Source organism: Emydura macquarii, unplaced genomic scaffold, assembly GCF_026122565.2.
Source record: "Emydura macquarii macquarii isolate MOO-44397 ecotype Brisbane River unplaced genomic scaffold, CSIRO-AGI_Emac_v2 contig_3530, whole genome shotgun sequence".
NCBI lineage: Eukaryota > Metazoa > Chordata > Testudines > Chelidae > Emydura > Emydura macquarii.
This window is the reverse complement of record NW_027133667.1, coordinates 3,416,675-3,440,910: the sequence shown is the minus strand read 5'-3', so window position 1 is coordinate 3,440,910 and position 24,236 is coordinate 3,416,675. Positions and strand designations below refer to the sequence as shown.

Here is a 24,236-nt window from a genome sequence, read left to right as displayed (position 1 = left end):
GGGAAGACATGGATTCTTGAGTAGCAAAGGGGTGGAATCAGTATGTTTGACAACAAAACTGATTATTGAAAATGAAGTGTGTCTGAATCCTACTAGGAGTCCAGGTGCTCAGTGACTTTCAGGCAGAAACCCAAAGTGGGGGAGGGTTGCAGTGGGTAAGAATTGGCATCTTATCACAAGGACTCTACTAGCCTAGAAATATTAGCTGAAAATTTCTCAGAAAAGTACACCTCTATAAAAATTATTTTTGAAATTATTTGATAAAATGGTAAGCTTAAAATCTTAATTTCTTGCCACTTGAACTTCCTCTTTATTTTTCTTTCCAGTTGGTGTTATCCGCTGTCCAATTTGCAGCCAGGAATGTGCAGAGAGACACATCATAGATAACTTTTTTGTGAAGGACACCACAGAGGTTCCCAGCAGTACAGTGGAAAAGTCAAACCAGGTGAGTACATTAAAATGTAACCCCATCAGCATCCTTTGGATGCCTAGGTATATCCTGAGCTGCTAGCTGTTTGGATTGTATTGCTTATTTTGTATTGGGGCTGGGGGGAAGAGGGGAAGGTAGAAAGAGCATTTAAATAGCCATGCATCATATTTTATGACTGCCATAGAAAATCAGTTGGTGTGTTGGGAGTGGTGGTAGTATCTTAAAAAAATATTTTTAAATCCTGAAATGAAGTGACCACATGGTGATGCCAAAATGAGAGAAATAATACATATTTTCTCTTACTATGTGAAATTTCCTGAACCCAAGACAGAGCACTTCCAGTGGAGAACCCTAAATGGGAGAACTGTAACCGGAAGAGACTAGAATGACGTAGAATAATAGAACCATAGAAATGTAGGGCTGGAATAGGCCATCTAATCCAGCTGCCTGTGCTGAGGCAGGACCAACTATATACCTAGACCATCCTTGACAGGTGTGTTGTCTAATCTGTTCGTAAATACCTCCAGTGATGGGGATTTCACAACCTCTTGCACGCCTATTCCAGAATTTGATTACCTTTATAGTTAGAAAGCTTTTCTTAACATCCTTCCTAAATCTCCCTTGCTGCAGATTAAGCTGATTATTTCTTGTTCTATCTTTAGTGTAAAACTCAACTTGGTGTGATCAGGACTGGGAAAATAAAACCTAATTAACATTAGCGAAACATGGCACTAAACAGCTGGGTTCATTAAACAAGAAGTTCTCAAATGTCATAGTGTGGTCATATCTTTCTTTTGTGTCTGTGGTTTACTACCCTTTCCATTCACAATCACAAAATGGGTTTTTATGTATATTTAGTTTCTTTTAATACATTTTAGCAGCCGGATACAAGAAGAAGCAACACCAAGTAAATAGCCAGCGACACGTATGGCCACAGTTTAGGAACTTCTGGCATTAAAATTTATCATCATTTTGGGTTAGTGCCAAGATGGTAGTCTCTGTGCTTTATATACAGACTTTGTTAGACTCTCGGAAAAGATTTTTAACTCATTTAACCTCTTTCTACATAGATACTTCCTTTATAATGGCAGCAAGAAGACTACTTTTGCAATTCTCTACTAATTTAAAAACAAGACCCTACTGTAGAGATATATTTGTATGCTATTCTCTTAAAATAAAGATGTTTTTGAAAGTGCCTTTTTTATATAAAGAGTGCATCACGAGTCTTGATCTATTTTGTATTCTGGCAATCTTTAGGGTTTATTTAATTATCCCACACAATCTTTTGTTTCAAAACTTCTAGTAGAGGGGGAAAAATATACCTTGTATGTCTCCTTCCCCTCACCCTCAAGTAGGTGAGGTTCTTAAACTTATGCTTTTGTTATCTTCCTTCAGTTTCCCAGCCAGCGTGGGAACTGGACCTCTGAGATATGGTGATATAAAATCTGGTGAACCTGGCTGGAAAGTGAGGTTCGGGTGAAGATCTACAAAAGCTTGGACAACATCTGTGTTCCTTCTGTGTAGGAATAGAATAATTTTTTTTTTTTTTAATGAGGAATGTTTTTGGTCATGCAAATCTTGCATGCATCGCCCATAGAGTCCCCAAAACAACCCCTCATCCTTAATTATGCAGTGATTAACCACTGCTTGAATTGGAAATGTGGTCACCTTATCTTTAATCAGATGGCTTTTCCAGTGAGTTTGTTGATTGGAAGGGGAGGCAAGAAGATAGTGAGTTCTTGTCATAAAGAATTTGATACCATTCAGAGGTAATCCCAAATTTTCTTAAATTTATGGGAGTCCATATTTCTGTCTCGTTCCCAGTTTTGTAACAAGCAGTGTGGGTTATAGTGGATCACAAATTGAATGAGTCAGCATTGTGATGCAGTTGCAAAAAAGGCTAATATCATTCTGGGCTGCATTAGGATTGTCATTTGTGAGACATGGGAGGTAATTGTCCCACTCTGCTCGGCACTGGTAAGGCTTCAGCTGGAGTATTGCAGCAAGGGAGATTTAGGTTAGATATTGGGAAAAACTTGCTAACTATAAGGTAATTAAGTTCTGGGCTAGTCTTCCAAGGGAGGTTGTAGAATCCCTATCATTGGTGGTTTTTAAGGACAGATCCTGTCAGGGATGATCTGGGTTTACTTTTTCCTGTGTCAGCACAGGGGGTTGGACTAGATGACAGCTGGAGGTCCCTTCCAACCCTACATTAGTATGATTCTAAAAAGTCCCAAAACCTTAATTCAAAGAGCTATGGCAGAACTAGTTGAGTTAATCTTAGTGACAAGATCAAGGGTTTTTTCTTTGTCATTTCTTTCCAGCTTTCTATCACAGGTATCTCAGGCATTGCAGTTTTCTTGACTGGGGCAGAGATCACAAGATCTGTGTTGAAGGACCCTATTGTCATTCCCAAGGTCTTGAGTCTCCTAAGTTTGTGCACGTCCTCCAGGAGTCATGGCTTAGCATCTGGGCGTTTCTGAAAATCAATAATATAGGCTTATGGCTTAGAAAACAGATCCCCCTTCTCCTCTGGATTTTAAGTCTTTCCGATTGCCTTCTGGTCCTGCTCTGTTGGGGAGGGACCCAAAGAAACCAAGAGCACTTCAACCAGTGCTTCAAAGTCCTCCATTGGAAGCTGGATAGTCTGAGTGGGCTGCAAGAGAAGCCCTATGTAGGTATTTACCCTCCTTTGAGTTAGAAAGAAACTATGCATCATAGGGGGGATTAAAAGTTAGGTTTTTTAAATTTAAATTGGATTTTTTTAAAATTTCAGTCAAATGCAGATTTGTTGGTTAAAATTAAATTTGAAATTGACACCCTTATGTTAATGCCTAAACTTAGTATGATCTATTAAACTATTTAAATAAAAAAATTAGTCAATACATGTTCGCTGCAAAGCTTAGAGAGCCAAACCACTAAACTGGTGGAGTTCTTTGGCTAAGGACCTGGAACCGGAGTCTGATGTGCTAAAACTTTTGACAGCAGTAGCCTTTTCTGCAGGTATAAAGTGGATATTTCTTTCAGTTTTATTTAACTACTTCAGTGACTAATTGATTCAAAGTTAAGAGACCAATGTAAAGTTGAAAAAGCAGGAAGCTTGTTTTTTTTCTCCCAGTCTGTGAATAAGATCTATGCATAAGAGGAACTCCTTCCAAAATTTTGAAGGACTTGGTAACAGGAAACCATCAGTTCAATTTTTTAACTACAGATACTTCCTTTGTTTCATAAATCAGTTTTAAATGACAAGCATATTTGGATAAACTTCTTTTTTATGTATCTAGCACTTTTAAGGTAGATTTATTTAATAAGAAAAATTAAAATGCTGTTTGTGTATTTTTAATTGAATTTGAATTTCTGTCTAAATGGGGCTTGACACAAACCACACACAAAAAGTTAATTAGATAGTAAAGAAATGCATCATTTTACCCTTTGTTAATTTTTAGGTTTTTTTATGTTGGAAATCTGAATGAAGATAAATTAAGCTATATAATTGCTTAAATAAATGTGCATACATAGATGCCTCCTGGTTATTATAAAGAACCACCAAATTTAGTGTAAACTCTATAACTCATGTAAAGACTATATTTAGTTGCAAATAACATGTTTTAATGGTTACCAACTAATGTGAACCAACCTTTCTTTAGGAAAAGAACTAAAAATATAAATGCAAATCATGATTAAAATCCTTGATTTAGGTCAAGGTTTCCTGCTTGCTGATCTATATCACTGTGATTTAAATCAGTCCAGCCTGATGCACAGTTCTGTTTTGTTTGAATGGAACTGCTCTGGAATTTGATCATAAAGGGACAAGGATCCCAAACTTGCTATCTGAAAGTTGGATTATTCACATTAAATCAACATACAGTACAGATGCCAAGAAATGGCATTTTTAAACTTTTTGAAATACTTAGTTTCATTTTTGTTCTTACGTTTTGGTTTGGCAATTAGATGCAACCAATTAAGACTGGCAAATTTTAGAACACTGGGTGACTGAATAGTCCTCTGGATTTACCTGCTTCTTGGCATTCTTCCTAAATTGGAAACTTTTGTTTGCTCTACCCCTTTGCTACTTTAAATGTAATTTGCTTGATTGTAGCGAGGGCCTTCTAAGGGGACATCGCCTTATCTGGATTTTCAAAAGTAAATTAAATTTTTTATGAACAGAAACAAGCATGTACAAAGATAAAATATTTAGGGACCTTCTGTGACACGATGAGTATTGTCAACTTTCATGGAAGCTCCAGTAAGAGTTGAATGAGCACCGTGAGCTAATACCAACTAGTAAGGGGAAGTAGAGTAGGTACTGGTTTTCCCTGTAAGCATAATTATTAATAATATAGAATTACCTTCTAATCTTGATCAAGAGGAAAAAGACGAGCATGTAGAAGAGGTCAGATAGCGAAGAGTTTTCCTAATTATTAAAATAAAATTCTGAAAAACATTAAGGATATGTTTTATTTTTTGTAGAAAAATTCCTGAGAGTATTGTACAGTTTTAACAAAGTCCCATTTTTGTCTGAAAAGTCACGTTTCAAATGGAAAATGGATTGAAACAAAACTGGTGACCACTTAAGCGTTGTGTGAGGACATGAATTACTGCATCTGGTTCTTATTTTTTAATGAAATATAATTTGATAGCTCTGATTTTTTGCTTGGTGTTTTAGGACACGGCACAAGTAAAGGATAGTATATGCTTTGTCCCATGAAGGAGAAGTCAAGCTTTAGTTCATTTAGTAGTGTCTGCTTGGCAGTTATTGAACAGCATCTGAAGAGGCTGGTAGGTCATTCCAGCCATAAATTTTACCAGCTGAGAAAATTAAAATGTGTCAAAAAATGAGTAGACAAAAAGGTTGAAATGCTAGGAAGATACTTCATTTCTGAAATCCTTTGAACTCATTTAAATGTTCTGACTTGTAACAAGTTACAGTTAGACTTTTTTTAAATTGGAAAAAAAATGGCTTCTGTCCTTTTTGCTGCTTTGACAAATAAAAGGATGCCTGAAATTTTTTAAGGTCCCCCCTCCCCCCCATATTGGCTTGGTTTTCACTTGGAAATAACAAGAATGTCAGATCTCCCCTTCCTTCCGTCCCCTTTAACTTGCCCATGTTTCCTTGCCCATTCTAACACCTTAGTTAAAGGTGCTGAATCTTTAACAATGCTACCTTTATGTAAAATGTCATTGAAATTAAGCAGGAGTCAAGGAGAACAAATAGAAAGTTCTAAACAGTATGACTAAAACTCACTTCCTCTGTACATTGTTCTTTTCATTTTCTTGGCTTTTGTGATATCGCTGATTTTTTTAGTTCTCCATAGTCTTGCAGTCTAGAATAAAACCTGAATTCTTAATGTAGAAAAAAAATTAAAAAATAGGTTTAAAAAAAAACTTTCTGGTCCCCTTTATCACAAAGAGTGGGGAAAAAGGACATGAGCCTTTTTTTTTTTCTTTGCAAGTCACATTTAATGAAAATCTCCAAGTATTTTCTTCCTTTTGACTCACTTTCCAGAAATAATGCACAAGATTCATCTACAACTTGTGTATAGTTTTATTTTAATATTTTATTTACTTAATTTATCTTAACTGTTGTTATATTCCCCTTGTCAGGTTTGCACAAGCTGTGAAGACAATGCAGAAGCCAATGGCTTTTGTGTGGAATGTGTAGAATGGTTATGCAAGACCTGCATCAGAGCTCACCAAAGGGTTAAATTCACAAAGGACCATACAGTCAGACAGAAAGAAGAAGTATCACCAGGTAACACATTTTGCTTTCTTCTTCACTTGGGTGCAAAATTGCCTTGGATAATTTTATTTAAGTCTGCATACTACTTTAGGAGTATGTAAATTTAAGAAACCCTCCACCCTGTTAAATATGAAGGGATAAATTCTCCACTGAAGTCAAGGGATTACATTAGGTGTGAGCTTGGTCTAGAGAGACTTGAATCAGGAAAAATGAGGAAAATCCATGCTTAAGATATTGTTTCACACTCTGTAGCCTGGGGCACAGGTCGCTTGCTGGTGGATTCTCTTTACCTTGAAGTCTTTAAATAATTATTTGAGGACTTCAGCAACCCAGTCTGAGGGTAGGAGTCTATTACAGGAGTGGCTGGGTGAAGTTGTACAGGAGGTCAGACCTGATGATCATAATGGTCCCTTCTGACCTTATAGTCCAAGTCTATAAATTGCGTTAACCTATTTTCTAGCCTTTCCCAAATTGACTGCAGAGGAAGTAGTTTTTCGAATAGTCAACTCCCACACCGTAGAGCTCTACTAAATATTAACATTAATTTACTGCAATAAGCCACCACCACATAGAGTGTGGCAATAGGGTATTGGTGCTTTCCTTTAGCATTCAGCTGCTGAAGAATTGCACCTCTAGCTACTAATGCACATCCTGGCATGGCTACTGCTGTTAAAGCGTGTAGCTTTAGTTTATAATTTTACTTTATTTTAAAAAGGTTTATTATGTTAAGCACTGTGAAAAGTACTTATTAGAAGTCTGAGAAAACATTAGGGAGAAGATTATAAATACGTTTTGCTACTTTAAATATAATTATTGCAAAAAAATTTTCTAAAATGTGAATAGGTTTGTTGGACACATTTGGCCTGTTCACACTGCTCTCATTCTCTCCATCTCTGCTAGCCCCACATGTCCCACAAACATGAGCTTGGCTACCTTTGCCACTTCATAGCAAAAGGGTGGCTTTCAAACCAGCTGCTTACCTTCAAAATGAAGCTAAAAGGTTCTGTTTAATCTTGATTTTTATTTTTTTAGGATACAGGTGAGTCAATAGTAGTAGGAAGCTGTGCTCACAGGAAGATGAAAGCAGTAAAAACTGCAATTTTTGTTTTTTCAGTCCCTACTACTTGCCTTCTCTACTGTTTAGCTCTCAACTTTCCTTGCTATAACTTGTTTTGGTTAAGTAACTGGAGTTCCAAGTTTAACTGTTTGTCATCAGGTTTAGATTCCTAACAAATTATCTGACTTTTCAAAGGTGCTGAGCATGCAGTTCTCATGGTGTTATATCTTATGCTGTTGATGCTTGTCCACTAGAAGCTAAACCGAGAGGGCCAACTCATTTAGAATTGCTTACTGATGAGCTGTTAGATGATAATTTTTGGTTACTACTGGTTTTGTCTGGTTTTAACAAGTGAGCAAGAAGTGAAAGATTCTGTATCCTGTTATCAATCCCTTGAGCTGTCTGATGCCAGGGTCTGTGGGTGAGCTGAGCACAACGAAATGTGAATGATGTTCTTTCATTATCAAGATATTGTGAAGAGCTGCCAGTTAATAGTTGGTTCTCTGTCATGAGAATTCACTGCTTTGTAAGGCTTGGAACTACGGGTTTTTCCCTGACTTTCCTGAGTCTGAGTTAGGTAAGTGGTTTTGTTTCCAGTGCAAATCTGCCTTCAGCTCCCTCTACAGGGTATGCTGATGATATTCCCCCATCATTTACTCCATGCTCAGTGACCAAGCTTTCCGCAGAAGCTCTTTGGTGATTTAGATAACCCATCACCTAATAAACACTTAGAAGTCTTAGAGGAATTGATCTGTTCACTTTTAAGATAGGTGAACCAGCAACATGTTTTTCCTCCAAATCTTTCTCCTAGTCAGGACTCCTTAAGATGAAGAAGTAGAAAGATCTGTCTCCCTGTACCATCATCTTTTGAGAAAATTGACTCCTACCCTGGCAAAAAGAGGTCCATTAATTATGCCGCTGTGAAAATCCAGTCTGATAAGATCACCTTTTCTTCTGTCCTGAAGATAGATTGTTTTTTCAACTTCGTCAGGATTCCTCTCAGGTTAAAAAAGGTTTTGAACCCAATTTAATGGGCTGAGTTCTCCAATGGACTTTGTAGACCATAAGACTGAAAACCTTTTTAAAAGGGGCTTTGAATTGTCTTCCATGGCTTTTGTGGTGCCAAAACATGTATGGTGTCTGCTCAAATACTTCTCAATGTCACCCATTCTCTCTCGTGTACTCAGAAAAAGAAGCACCATAAAGGTCAAAAGAGGACGAGAATTCCCCTCCTACACTTGCTTTCCTCTTTAGTGATTCTTGTGACATCACCAGATTCTTCTCCACACACCTCAGCTGCAACTTCCAGTCCTTACAAAACCAACAATCTTTTCATTCCTTTTAAAACACGGGGGCCAAGAAATTCTTCCCAAAGGGGCCTCTCCAGAAGAGGATTCTCCACAAAATAATCTCTGCTGGTTTGGGCCCACTTACCCGTGACAGGAAGGATTTTCAGACAAGGTCTTCTCATAGACCAAGAGCCACCCTCACCAATTTGCCTTTTGCCTCTTCTAATTCAAAACTGTGTAAAAAGATGAGGGTTTCTGAACTGTGGTATGTTCTTTTCCTTGAAGCAATAATCTTGGTCCCAATCATGAGAGTATGTACTCCAGATTCTTTGTGTTGAATAAAAGATCCATAGATGTTTATCCACTTCTGGAGCTGTCTAACCTCCATCATGTCAGGTGCAAAACTTACTTCTGAATGAGGCTTTAGCTCTTCTAATCCAAGAAATTTCCCTCCAAGATGCTTTATAATCCATAGTGTAGGAGCTGATCTATTCGGGGTCTTTGACCATTTTCACCAGCTCAGTTAGAGAGAAGCTATTGCAGGAGCCTGAAGAGGTGGGAGAAAACCTTACTTACTTGAACTCAGATAGTCAGTCTGTCAAGGACTCCCAAGGGAAGGGCAAGCTAAAGGAATGGGTGTTGTGTTCAGGATATCTGTTTTCTAGATGTGTATTCTGCTTTCTCTGTTACGTAAAGAGCAGTGGTCCTCTAGAATCTTGTACAAAGTCTGTAAGTGTTACACCTACCACGTGTCCCCATGAGGATGTAAATCAGAAGGCTCTCAGTTGACATTCTGGAAAAGAGGTATGGGGGAAGGTGGAGTCTGAGGAGTCAGCACTCACTGGTAATGGGCTAGGCAGTTTGACTGTGGAGGTGTCAGGACAGGGTGCTAGACAGAGGATCTGGATCCTGAGTGTGTGCCTATAGACCCCAAGACAGAGGCAGTGCCTGGACTCTAAGACTCTGGATGCTCAAAACACCTAGGTATTCAGCAGCTGGATCTCCACACAGCAGTCTGGTGAATGGCCAAAAGGGGCATTTGACTGGCCCTGTGACTTTCTATTTTCTGAAAGCAGCATCACTTCAAAGACCTCTTAGTCCACTGCCCAATTGAAACAATGGAGCCTCAATCAGGTATTACACACTCTCACTAACTAAACCTTTTGAGACACCAGTAAAATGTTCTTGTCTTTTTCTATCTCAAATGTTTCTTATTCTGAGCCAACATGACACCAAAAGCATTAGCATATATTGGGGTTTCTTTGCAGCAAGTAGTGTCTTTAAACTTTAAGATAAGGTGGTTGAAAAGTGTAAGTGCCCCATTTCATTTGTAAGAGAAATTTGACCTTCCATTTTAGCCAGTCAATTTCCTTGTCCTCTTTGTTCTTAAATCCTCTCTCATCCTGAAAAAATAATTTCACACTAGAGCTTTTGTAGAATGGTAAAATTCAGCATGCATAGAATTATACTGTGGGAGAAGCCCAATGCTTTATTGGTAGTTCTTGCTTCTGCACCCCTTTCTTCATTTAGGTGGATTAAGGCCACTATCTTCCAAGCTTCTTCCTGAAAAATGTATTTACTAGGGATACAACTATTTCATGGGCAGAACTTGCAGGGTAGCTGCTCAAGGGTCCAATTCACAAGATAAAACTGACCTGTTTTATCTCCAAAGGCAGCATTGGATGAACAGAATCCTTCAAGGGTGTTCTCCCATGAAGACACTTGATACAACAAAATAAAATAAATTTTCAGCCTCCTTGGCTTGAAGTGGTCATCGCTTCAGCATTTCATATGTTTGCACTCCAATTGTTGGAGAGGGAGAAGACCTCTTGTCTGCCTCCAAGGCTTGAAGGCAGAAAAATCCAACAGTTCCAAGATGGAATGGTGGATTCCTGTTCAGAGAAGACAAAATTGGAGACAAGGAAACTAACCAATTTCTCACTCACACCTTAACCAATAACTATTAAACTCCAACTTGCTAATAGAAATTGTAATCCTTCTTTATTCTACAGAGGCAGTTGGTGTGAACAGTCAGCGACCTGTTTTCTGCCCTTACCACAAAAAGGAACAGTTGAAGCTCTATTGTGAGACCTGTGATAAACTTACATGCCGGGACTGCCAGTTACTGGAACACAAAGAGCACAGGTACCTAAGTAAATTACATAGTTTTTATGCAACTAGTAGCAGATTCCTTATGAAAGATGTTGAATAAATTCTGATTTGTTTTGCCTAGGCTATACTGTTGAGCAGGACTCCTGCTAAAATGCAAAATTATTTTTTTAATACAAAAAGGTCAATGAATAAACTGAGGTTAACTGACTGAAAGATGTTGCTAAAGGAAGCCTGTGGTAGAATTGGAAATAGAATCTTGATCTTCCAGCTTCTAACCCTGTGATCTTTAACCACAAGACCGTCCTTTATTGGCAGTTTAATTAGATGGAAACCTTTGTTATATGGTTCTTCAAACCAAGAGCCCTTACATAACTTAGCCCCTTTGCTTTTAACTATATAGTCATATAACTTTCTCAGTTTGCCCTTTGAATAGGATGGTTGTATAAGAGGACCTTACCAAAACATTTCAGAAATGGAGAATGTTCAGTGCTCTCTGAGGAGCATTTACTGGAGTAAATTTAAAATGTCACTTTAATGACTCTCTCAAAAACTAATACTCCTTATATCCATGAAGAAAATAATTACACAAGAAAAATAGTTTACAAATCAGGAGTATTTGCTTTTTATGGGCTTTCCTGATGGTACACTCTGTGTTAAGCAATGTTTTTAACTGGAGTGATGCTGCTTGGAGTGCAGTCCTATTTTTTCGTAAGTGTGGCTCAAACCTCTTGCTCATGTTTAAATAGTACATTGTCACTGATTATTGCAGGTACCAGTTTATAGAAGAAGCTTTTCAGAACCAGAAAGTGATCATTGATACACTAATCACCAAGCTAATGGAGAAGACTAAGTATATAAAATATACAGGGAAGCAGATCCAAAACAGGTATGTATCATGTTGCTAAATAATATTGACATACGCTGAACATAAGCTCGTTACCTAACTTACCAAGGCTTTCAAATTAAGGTATTCCTAAATGGATTTGGTACATAATCTCTCCATTGTTTGTTACTTCCAAAAGGAAATAATTTCCAAAATGTTTTCAGTAGTGAAATATGAAATTGTTATATAAGGTTTTCAATTAATTGTGGTGATCCTTGCATATTTTGACTTACAACATGATGTTGGTTACATAACTGTTCTGGTTAGCCTGCAAACTTCAAGGACAGCAGGAGGGCAAGTTCAGATGAGCAGGCTGCTAAGAGACTTTTTTAAGGCAATTGCGGTATCTCCTCCCTGCCATACCTCCATTTAGTTTTTCATGATGTATATCACTCATATAAATGAGATGTTATGGCTCAGGTTTTTGTAAATAAATGCATGTGGCAGATTTACTTGAAGATCATTTGTGGAATAACAATATGATCAGGGTTCAGACCTGACACCTAGGATTGCATATGCTCAAGCAGTAATACGACTCCCCATTGGCAAATGTATTGTTTCAGGCTGTGCATTAAAAACAATAAAAAGAAATGCAAAGACTGCTACATTGCTATATATCTTATTTCTGGAGATACTTTTTACATTGGAAAAAAATGAGATCATGAACTCCTGTGACATATGGAGACTTTTGAATTCCCAGCCAGAAAGGCTTAAGAGAATATTAAAATCCAGAATATTTCAATCATTCATTTTTATCAATAAAACTCCCTACCTTAAATGTGTCCCACTTTTCTAGTTCATATAATAAGAATTTCTCAGACTTACACCAAGATCACACACATTCCTAAATCTGTTCTGTTTTTGTTTTGTTTAAACCAACTCTTCCTGATGATTTTCTTGGCTAATGGCAATATCTGATCCCATATGTATACTATTGGATGCATGTGAGTAGGAAACCACTGAATTCTGTGCAACAAAGTCATTTCATTTGTTGAGCCAGGATGCGCTTTTGTGGCAATTTCTTGAGGACACTGTGCTAAAGAATTTAATTTTCTAAATATTTATTCTTTATTTGCAGAATCCTTGAAGCAAATCAGAATCAAAAGCAGGTGGAACAGGACATTAAAGTTGCCATATTTACACTGATGGTAGAAATAAACAAAAAGGGAAAAGCTTTGCTGCATCAATTAGAGGTAAATTCACTTCTAAGATTATATGTAAGGTTAAGATTTTGTCAGTTATTTTTAGTAAAAGTCAGGGACAGGTCACGGGCAGTAAACAAAAATTCATGGAAGCCTGTGACCTGTCCTTGACTTTTACTAGAAAATAACTGACAAAATGGGACTGATGGGAGCAGGGGGGTACTGAAGCCCAAGAGGAGGGGAGGATGGGACCCTGAGCCCCGCTGCAGAAGGCTGGGAGCTGCTGGGATCGGCAGCTGGAAAATGTCACGGAGGTCTCTGAAAGTGGACAACAGTCATGCAGCAAAATCTATCTTTCAGCATGAGTTACATGTAGAGTACCCCTTAATGAGGGAATTTCAGATAGGGCCAAGTAAGAAAATATTTCAGAAATGGCAATTTACTTTGCCAGTAACTTTGAATTCTTGTTTATATATAGTTTTCTTGAATCAGGGCTACCCTCCCTCATAACAAAGCAGAAGAAGATGGGATGTGCAGTGAAGTCAGATCTGTGTATGATGCAGGAAAACTGTGACCATGAGGTTGAGATGTCTCAAATTTGGTAGTCCAACCTCATTGTAATTACGAGTAGGAGAGAATAGTCTGTGAGGGAACCCTATCTAAGCACTACTACAGAGTAAAATGCAGTAGGAACTTCTTTCTGTCACTAAAGAAAGAAGATGGGAATTGCATACACACAGTGGGCTGATTTCTTGAGTAAGAGTGTACCAGTTTTACAGTCCCTTTTCAGAGTATAGAATCACTCTTTAAATCTTTTCAGAAAATTTAACGGGAAGTGCTTTACCCCTTGCAGAGTCTGTCAAAAGACCATCGGATGAAGCTTCTGCAGCAACAACAGGAAGTGGCAGGTCTTTCTAAACAGCTGGAACATGTCATGAATTTTTCCAAGTGGGCAGTTTCCAGTGGTAGCAGCACAGCATTACTGTACAGCAAACGCCTGGTAAGGGTAGAAAAAACAGCATTTCTTAGTTGCTAAGGGGCCATAGTTAAGTCAAACAATTGAATTTTATGCATCTTCACGAACTCCAAGGAATTAATCTTGTTGATTACTTCTATATATTATGGTACAAGTTGTAATATACATTTTTCCTACAAAGGCACAAGTTGAGGAGGATATTAAAACTTTGAATTCTGATTCCTCCTGGATTTATTCCTGAAAATTTGTATTGTTGCAGGTTGTTCACTGAGGTAGGGATTGTCCCACTGCTGTGGAAGGGTATGAAACACTACTATTAGCCTCTTTAGGATGAAGCATCTCTGTGTGTATACGTACTCATACCATTAGCACAACTTTTTCAGCTCAGAGAATGAGGTGATCCAACATAATACAGAATGTAGATATAGCTTTTTAATGTAAGATTAACATGTTGGCTCCCCTATAGTCAATATAACCTTCCACTGGAAGGTTTTAAGACCTCGGTGCAAACTTTCAAGTCTGAATATGTGTATCTGATGGACTGAAATAGTGATGCGAAAGATTGGTCTGTGTATACTTCAATAAAACCACACTTCTTTAATGTCAAAACAGAAACCAAGACCCAAAGATACAAAGATCCTGCTACATTACAAGTACAATTGTGATTTAAAAAAAAATTATTAGAGGCATGGGCATTTAAACAATTATAGATAACACAATTCCATTTATGTCCACGCAGAATCTTTTTTCTGCTATCACAACTGTTTGCTCATCCACATCTACCAGGCTTCCTAACCACGTTTGTATCCATGCATTCTGGGCAGCTATCCCATCATGCCTCAACAAAGGCATAGAGGGAGACATTCAAAGCACAAAAGAAGTTAAGTGCCCAGCTCCTGCCTAAGCCAAAGAAGTTTGGAAGTTGGACGCCCGACTCTTCTGTACCTGTTGAAAACCTCCAGAGGACATACACCTGTACAGAGCAAAATGTGAGGCTGTGCACTATGGAATATCCTACCACACAGAGCTAGGAAGGAGCAGGACCTAGCCAACTTAATTACACAGATTGCTGCTAGGAAGCAGAAAAAGGAATAGGCTGAGCAGGTTGGAAGAAGACATGCACGTGCCAGCCTAGACTTCTGGCATGAGCAAAACATTGTTAGCTACTGTGACTGTTTGTAGTAGCTAACAGTTTGTCATGTGTTGATTAGATAAAAACCATGTGTAGAGCCAGATATGCCAAAGGCAGTTTACAGACTTCAAGTGAACATGAACTAAAGATAAAGCAATCCTGTGAGTACACCTGCTACTGGCAGTGTCCATAGGAACCCTGCATTGCCTGCATTCAAAGAGGCAGTGGTGGCAACTTGTTCAACACCCCCTTTAATATATACATTTTGCTACACATTTTCAAATAGGAGATTTAAGAGACATCTTCAGTAAAACTTTTCTGGAGAAAAGTTTTGAGAGAAATTGGGATTAGGAGGAATCCAAAAAGAATAGGTGTGTTGAGTTGGCCAGCTTTTTCTGTCTGAAATTGTCTGTATTATGTTGTAATTAGTACTTGGACTGATAGATCAGTCGTTGCTTGTGTTTTCTTGGGCTTTTTTCACATTTTTCCTTAATAAAAACTGAATTTTTAATTGTCTGATCTGATGTATTCTACTCTTATAACATTTTCTCTCCAACTGTAAACACAATCTAACCATTGAAATTAAGGCTTTAGGAAAGCCCTAAGATATTAGTGCATTCCAAAGAAATGAATTAATGTATGAGAATTCTCTTTTAAGGGGCAGAAGGACAGAAAATTTTATTCTGAGATAACATCCTTTGTGATGAGAATAATAAGATCTGACACAGAAGTGAGACAGAGGACATTCAGAAAAGGAATGATCACATAAAGAACAACATTTATTTACAAATATATTGGGTCATTATATTCAGTCATCTAGGGAAGCGTAAATATCTCTAAAGCTGGAAAAACTTATTTTCTTGTATTGTAATTAATGAGTATAGAAAATTACTTTGGGGAGGGGGCAAGTGGGGAATTGAAAATCACTGCTTTTAGTTGGTTGCTAAACTTCTTTGCCTTTCACCACAATTCAAGACATTTTGTTATGATAAACTTAAAACCCTGTTGTTGTCCCATAGGAAAGTAGTACAAGTTAATCAGGATTTTTTCCTAGAAGAAGAAAAACTGTTTTGTACAAGGTGTTTTCCTGTTCTAGATTACATATCGTCTACGGTATCTCCTTCGAGCAAGGTGTGATGCTTCACCAGTGACTAACACCACTGTCCAGTTTCACTGTGATCCTAGCTTCTGGGCTCAAAATATTTTCAATCTAGGTATGATGTGGCTCTTGCTTGTGTTTTATCAACTTCTTTAGAAACTGGTGGTACAGTAGAACCTCAGAGTTACGAACACCAGAGTTACGAACTGACCAGTCAACCCCACACCTCATTTGGAACTGGAAGTACGCAATCAGATAGCAGCAGACAAAAAATAAAAAAGCAAATACAGCTCAGTGCTGTGTTAAACATAAACTATTAAAAAAATAAAGGGAAAGCCTAATTTTTCTTCTGCATAGTAATGTTTCAAAGCTGTATTAAATCAATGTAAACTTTTGAAAGAGCAAGCATAACGTTTTGTTCAGAGTTATGAACATTTCAGAGTTACAAACAACCTCCATTCCCAAGGTGTTCATAGCTCTAAGGTTCTACTGTATTACTAAAAATTGTTTTGTCAGTTGAACAGCCTTCCAGGTATATCATTCAGCGTATTTCTCTTTGGTGGACAGAAATTCTCTAATGTGCATCGCTTATCTGACTCCATATTGGCTGCTGTTCCAGGCAGTAAGGCTAATTAAGTGCAGTGCCCAACTGGTTTTAGCAAGCTGAGGTATAAGCTGTGTAGAACTGGGGTGGGGAGATTAGAAGAAAAGAAAGGGGCAGGGAAATGACCATGAAAATACATCAGATACAGAAAACAGTCTTTTGAGTATTAATTTTCTGTTGGAGTTGGGTATTCTTCCCTCGCTTTATTGCTTTTGCTTATTGTCATACTGTTAACAGATGTGATCAAGCAAAGATTGACCACCCTTACTGTACCACACTCTGTAGGCAATACCTTCAGACTGGTATTTGCATTTTCTCTTCAACCTGCTAGTGGCTAGGCTTCTATAGTGCTTATACACACTGATAGAGAGCTTTGAATAGCCTGTTCAGTATGATTGACTGGGTGTACATGCTCAGTCTGTTGAAGACCAGCAACATAGGAACTTGCCTGCTAGGAGCAGGAATTAGAGGCTAGATAGCCTCTATCTTGAGGAATGTGATGATTTTTTGGTCATGCCTCCCTTCCATTTTCAGTGTCTGTGGGTTTTTTGTCACTGTCTCCGTCGTCTTGTTGGAGAGTGGTTTTTGGATGTACTTTTCAGGCATTTTGGGCTTTGGTCAAAGTCACAACCAGCTTTGCATTATAACAAAAAGAAGGGGGAAGGGAAAATGTTGGTCTAAGAGTGCTGTCATGACAATATCCTTTTTCACAGGACTGAATAACAGTACTTGATTCTTTTTCAAATGATTGCAGATGTCCATTCCGCTTCAGGTATATGAGTGCAAAGTGCACTAGCATCAGGGATTTTTCTCTTAACAGTACCCATCAGAGCTGTGCATGCACCTTCTGTTGTTTCATGATGCTGTGCAATGGTGTAAAGGGCAGAGCTGTCCCCAACCCCCTTAGTTCCTTCTTAGTGCCTGGGACAGTTGTCAGAGCATTCTACCTTGTTGTTCCAAGTGTTTCCCGTGTTTAGTCTTGTATATAGTGGGTACTTGTTTAGTAGTTTTCTTAGCAGAATTTTTTGCTATTAAGTTTCCTTGTGCTGGGATACTGTAGTATACTCTTTGGTTCCCACCACTGGGGTATTAGAGCCCAGAGCTGAGGCACGCCTCAGTCCCTCAGCTTCAGGCCTTGTGATGGATGCAAGAAATCAATGCCAATCAGTGACTCATGCTCCAGATGCCTGAAGAGCCTAGGAGAAGCTCACATCAGAGACAGGTGCCAAATCTGCAAGGACTTAAAGACCAGAATTAAAAAAGATAGGGAGGTCAGACTAAAGCTCCTTATGGAGGCAGCCCTCCACCTACCCTGTGAGTATCCCCTTTTAGAGCATGCACCAAGTGAGTTTGCTTCTGTTAAAAGTGCTTCCCTCTCTTGACGGTGTCTCAACGCAGATCTTCTCTGGTACCGAAGAGGAGACACTGTAAGCTGGTATTGAGGGACCTGGCGTTCAGGAGATGTAGGTCTCCAGCACTGAAGTCCAGCAAACAAGCTGGAAAGGAGGCTAGTGTGTGCTTCATGCAGAGGCACTCCCCCATTGCAAATAGCAAATCAGGCAGGGTCGTTGACTCCAACGCTGGTTCCAGCCCCATTGAGATTGACCTCTAAGGTGACACCATGTTTGACTCAGCAGAATCAAGAGACTGTCCCAGTGCCATCAATACCTGAGGCATATGCTGTGGCACACAATCTAAGTCTCTCGGTACCAGCATCACCGGCAGTTTAGGAAACATCTCACCAGAACCTTCTAAAAAGTGTGGCTTCCTACCTAGACATACAGATAGAAGTAGTTCAGGAGAACACAGATTGGTTGATAACATGGGATCTGTGGGGCATTAAATGGCAACCCCCCTAAATAAGAATATTCTGGAGCCTGTGAAAGTGTTGTGGCAAATGCCATTTTCCATACCTCCTAGAGCTAAAAGGATTGAGCGATGGGATTATGTTACCTTACAGGGGTTTGAACGCTTTTATGCCTTTCCATCCCTCGAGTCCTTGGTAGCTTCAGATTCTAATGAGAGCACGCTAAGCTCAGCAGGCATCTTCCACAAAATTAAAAGATGCAAAAAAGCTTGATCTTCTTGGAAAAAAATACATTCGACAGCAGGATTACACCTCCAAATTGCTAATCAGCAAGCATTGCAGGGGTGTTATAACTTCTCCCTCTGGGACAATATTTTAAAATTCATGGACAAGTTGCAGGGGGAGACCAAGCAAGAGTTTCTTGCTATGGTAGGTGAGGGAAATATGGTGGCCAAGACCTTTCTTCGGGCTGCATTGGATGCTGCAGATTCTGCTGCCAGAGCCACGGCGTCAGTTGTTATGATGCATAGATATTTGTGGCTTCAGTCATCGGATCTTCCTCCAAAAGGTCCAACAAACCATTCAAGATTTCCCCTTTGAGGAACTGTCACTTTTTCTAGAGCAGACTGACAAGCTTCATAGCCTGAAAGAGACTTTGGGGCTATGTACAAGTCTTTGGGTATTTCCACTTCTCCCAAAGAAGCAGCAGTTCCATCTGCAGTAGCCACATCATTATGCTTTTTTTATGCCTCACCATCAGGACTGGCCTACAAAGAAAGGGAAAAAATTACAGAAGAATGCCTCCTGCATTTTCGTCTACTATAAGTTTATCCAGACTGCATAGGAACACCAAGCAGTCATTTTGACGTTCTTGTTGAGGACAGTTTACCAGTTTGCCAGCTTCTCCTACCTCTGTTTTCTTCCAGCAGATTATCCCACTTCCTAAGTGCTTGGATCCATTTCTTGACAGATCAGTGGGTTTTAAAAGCATGATGGTATTGGGATACACCCTTCAGTTTTTCCACATCTCCCCCCCCCCCCCCCCCCCCCCCCCACCACCACCACTTCTGTCCCCCATCTCTTTTCTGGGATCACTCCCATGAAGATCTCCTTTGGGGAGGTACAGTCTCTCCTCCTTTTGGGAGCCGTAGAAGTTCCTCTTTTGCACAGAGGAAAAGGGGTTTTATTCTCACTAGTTCCTAATTCCAAAAGCAAAAGGAGGTCTCAGACCCATACTGGACCTTCAGGAGCTCAACAAATATCTAAAGAAAATTAAGTTTTGCATGGTTACACTGGCTTCCATTATGCTCTCCCTGGATCCTGGCAACTGGTATGCTTCCCTTGCCTTAAAGGGCATACGTTTCCATGTCACAGTACATCAAAGGCACGGGAAATTCTTCAGATTTATGGTTGGCCAATCCCACAATCAGTTTGCAGTACTGCCTTTTGACCTGTCTGTGGCCTCACACACATTTTTACAAGTGGATAGCAGTGGTGGCAGCTTTCCTGAAGAAATCAGGAGATCAAGTGTTTCTACACCTGGATGACGGGTGGGTGAGAGGCCAGTCCAAGAGCCAGGTAGTATCCAGTGTGACCACGATCCAATCCACCTTCGGCCTGCTAGGATTACTGATCAAAGAGGAAAAGTCTGTCTTCTCACATGCTCAGAAGATAGAGATTAGAGGAGCAGTCTTGGATGCTACGGAAGCCAGGATGTTCCTCTTGCAAACAGGATTCTAGACAATGCTGGCCATTTTGTTAGACCTGAAGGCCTATCATACGACAATAGTTCAGAATTGCCTCAGGCTTCTGGGGCATATGGTCTCATGTACTTACGTGGTTCAGCGTGCCAGGCTTCATCTCAGAAAACTGGTGGAGCTGTGCCTGCTGATGTATTCTCCAATTTGTCATCTTATGGACATGGTAGTTTGAGTGACCACATGGATTTTATCCTCTTTGAACTGGTGTATAGACCCATCCAATGTGTGTGTGGTTGTTCCTTTTAATTCCTCCATAACCTACTTTGACTTTGGTTAGGAGCAGTTCTGCTGTGGGTTGGGGTCCACCTGAATTCTTTTCAGAGGCAAGGCTATGGCCTGGCCAGGATTTAGTTCACCACATAAATGTAAGAGCTGAGAACCATTCATCTAGCTTACCACACTTTTCTTCCCCATATCCAGGGAAGGAATTTACTGGTACTTATGGACAATACAGTGGCCCAGTTCTATATGAACAGACAGGTAGGGGCCAGATCAACACTTCTTTGCAAGAGCCATTGCTGCTTTGGGACTTCTGTATCAGCAACTCAATCCACCTCAAAGCCTCCCACCTTCCGGGTGTCCAGAACAGTTTGGATGATCAATTTAGTAGGCCTTTCACCAGTCACTTCGAGTGGTCTCTCTCCACCCACATATAGTCAGGTTAATTTTCCAAGTTTGGGGGTTCCCCATATAGACCTGTTTGTAACCTGTACCAACAGAAAATGACATCAGTTTTGTTCACAAGCAGATCACAGTCCAGGGTCTGACGCACTCTGTTCTGTTTCCCTGGACAGGCAGTCTCATTCATATCTTCAGGTTCCACTCCTACCTGGAATGGTGTTAAAAATCAAACTGGACCATGCTCGAGTGATACTTATCACACTGGTGTGGCCTCTCCCCAGTCTTGTTTTTTCCACTCCGCTGAGCATTTCAGCCAGGACTCCATTGGTACTACCACCAGACCCAGACTTGATTTCATAGGACCATGGTTGCCTCCTCCATCCCAAAGTGGAGGTCCTTCACTTTACAGCTTGCATGCTTCCTGGTTAACACCTCAGGAGGAGATTTATTCAAAGGAGGTACAAAACATTCTCTTGAATAACAGAAAAACTTCTAAGTGTGCCTACTTGTTGAAATGGAAGAGATTTTCCATCTGATTTCAGCAAAAAGGGGTTTCCCCAATCTGGGCTCCAGTACAATGTATGCTGGACTATTTGTTATACCTGAAACAACAAGATCTTGCTATTAGCTGCTAGGTGAACTGATGGAACTATCTTGGCTTTCTGCCCTCTGACTGGGAATCACTCTTTTCTCCAAGCTCATGTTCATCAGGCTTTCAAAGGGTCTGGATAGGCTATATCCTATTCCTTCTTTGGACTTAAACCTAGTTTTAGCAAAACTAATGGAGGTCCTTCCTTTAAACCTCTGGCTATCTGTTCATTGCTCTCTCTCTCAATGAAGGTAGCCTTTTGATGGTAATTACCTCAGTGAAGTAACTGCTGAGTAGTTGAACTCAGAGCTCTGGTATCTGATCCACTGTATACAGTCTTCTACAAGGACAAGATAGAATTATGCCCTCATCCAAAGTAGTTTCTCACTTCTACTTCAATCACATAGCAGCTTACCAACTTTCTTCCTCAAGCCTCATGCTGATAAGGATGAGGAGAGACTCTACATATTGGATATTAAGAGAACATTAGCATTCTACTTGGACAGGACTAAATTGTTTAGATCATCTTCATAGCTATTTGTGGCAAGTCACAGACAGGATGAAGATCTTCTAGTCTCATCTCAGAATCTTGTTATGGATTTTCTCCTGTGTACATTTGTGTGAGGTCATGGCCAATGTAACTCTGCCAGAAAGGGGTGCTGGCACATTCAGTGCAATCTCATGTGGCCTCTACAGCGTTTCTAGCTCATGTGCCTGTACTGACATTTGTAGGGCTGCGACTTAGTCATCATCAGTACATACTTTTGCTTCTCATTATGCCATCTCTCAATAGTCTAGAGATGATGCCAGATTTGGACACGTCTTACAATCATTCAGGTAGACTCCAGTGCATCTTCAGATTGAACTGCTTGTCACTTGAAGTGGAATGGGCACATGTAATCACTCAAAGAAAAAACTGTTACTAACCTATTCTGGAGCTATTGTTCTTTGAGATTTGGTGCACATGTCCATTCCATGACGGGGGGCGGGGGGAGGGGGAGTGACTCCACCCTTTATACCATCTCGCAGCTAATGGGCACAAGTACACCTGAAGTGGAATGGATACATGCAACACATTTGAAGAACAAGAGTTACAGGACAAGTTAGTAACTTTTTTTTTTCCCCTTCCCTGCCTCTACCTATCTTTGGGAAAGAAATCACAAAAGAGGTGTATCTGTATTTTTCCTTAGGGGCGAACCCTGCAGTCATATGTTAATGAGTGTGTGAATAAGTATAAAAAAAGCTGTTTTTCTTTATTTCCAGGAAACCTCTCTTTTGATATGCCTTTGAATTGTTGGTTTCTGCTTCCTTAAAGTCTGAGAAATACTGAAATGGAAGCAGGAATTCCATGTGGGAGCCTGTGTGTTTAAGGCTGTTAGAATGGTTTAATGAATAATAAAGATTTAGCCCTGGCCCCTTTTGTTGTGTCTCCATGGTTTAAATGATTACACGCTTTCAGAAGTTGAAGCCTCCAGGCATTGAAGCTTTCGAGTCAAGGTTGAGTAGGACATATATTTTCCCAAAGAAAGATCAGACATAAGGAGGCCATAGACCATATCTTATAGTAGTCTTAGTATATGAAGACTCAGGCCTGAAGCTGTGAGTTGGCTAGAATACTAGCTGGACTGTTTTACTGGCAGTGTGATAACATCTGAAGGCTAACTGGCTGTTATAACTTAGTGATGGGTGCTGTTTTAGAATATATCTAAGAAAATGAAATCACAGCATTAAGTATCTCAGTTCAACAGATTAGCTAACCCAGAGCTTTCCGGGTAATGGAAAGACTCTCGTTGTTATCTATAGAACAATAATGCACGTAATTCTGCAGCCACTGCCATTGATTCTGGAGAGAATTGTTTACCCATCCTTTCAAATTAGGAATGCTGACCTGATGACACAAAAGGAGGGAAATGATGAGACTCTGCACATCTCCTAAACAGTAAGGTGAACATTAAAACACATTTTTATTTTTAACCAGGTTCTCTGGTAATTGAAGATAAAGAAACCCCACCACATATGCCCAAGAGTCCTGTGATGGAACCAAGTTTACAGCCACAGAGTGGCTTACCTTCAAACCAACTGTCTAAGTTCCCAACACAGATTAGTTTAGCTCAACTACGACTTCAGCACATGCAGCAGCAGGTCATGGCTCAGAGACAGCAGGCTCAACGCAGGGCAGGCCCAATGGGGCTACCAAACCCAAGAATTCCAGGGCCCATGCATCATGCTCCTACTTCTCATCAGGTAAACTAGCATTGTTCAAGAGAGAAGACGTGTCTGGTTGTACTGGTTCTAATGGAAGGATAACAGGGTGGCTTCTAGTGAAATTGCTGCTCCATGAAATTATCTTTAGCACATATTATAATTATAAGGAAGCCCATATTGTATGTATTTACAGGATTTTTTCCCAGACCTCCATGTTCATATGTCTAGAACTTCCAGGTAATCTCTAAGCATTGTAAAGAACGCTTCTTCTTTGAGTGATGCCTTTTATTTTCTATTGTGGGTTACACATATGCCTGGAGCCAGAGAATTTGAAAGCAGGGTCTGTTGGTCTGAGCGTGCGCCCTGGTTCACAGTGTGCATCCAACCAAAGGGATAAAGGGCTGGGCGAACCAACCATCTCTCCAGTTCCTTCTCACCACTGCATGGTCCAGATTGGAGCCTTTAAATGTCCATAGTTTCAGATTTGTTCTACAAAATAAGAATAATCTAGTTTGTAAATAGTTTTAACAGTTTTAATGATTTTGTTACTGTTTTAGCATTAGAGTAATCTAAGAAACCCAGAGGAATCTCACCTCCCTCCCCCACCTGGCCCAGTATCCCCTTTGGGTACCAAACTACTCCCAGGACTCCAGGCTTCAAACTCTGTGCTTCCTGCTCATGATCCTTCTCAGTCAGCAGTGACTGCTTGTACTGCCTTGGGGAAGCTCGCATCGCAGTAAGATGCAATAACTGTTATCATTCCCCAGCCATACCCAAGAAGGGTAGGAAC

General features: G+C 39.8%; 1 protein-coding gene across 5 annotated transcripts in view; it reads left to right on the top strand.

The window, feature by feature from the left end:
- Positions 1-24,236, top strand: part of TRIM24 (tripartite motif containing 24) — a 117,306-nt gene that overhangs the window by 59,237 nt on the left and 33,833 nt on the right. For all 5 annotated transcript variants that reach the window (XR_010917642.1, XM_067536072.1, XM_067536071.1 and 2 more), the window contains exons 2-9: positions 327-445; positions 6,035-6,182; positions 10,529-10,665; positions 11,402-11,514; positions 12,590-12,704; positions 13,507-13,653; positions 15,858-15,975; positions 23,220-23,485. Coding sequence is in view for 4 of the 5 variants with exons in the window: in XM_067536072.1 (XP_067392173.1) it covers positions 327-445; positions 6,035-6,182; positions 10,529-10,665; positions 11,402-11,514; positions 12,590-12,704; positions 13,507-13,653; positions 15,858-15,975; positions 23,220-23,485 (1,163 nt within the window). In the remaining variant the exon portion in view is untranslated. The remainder of the gene's footprint in view (positions 1-326; positions 446-6,034; positions 6,183-10,528; positions 10,666-11,401; positions 11,515-12,589; positions 12,705-13,506; positions 13,654-15,857; positions 15,976-23,219; positions 23,486-24,236) is intronic.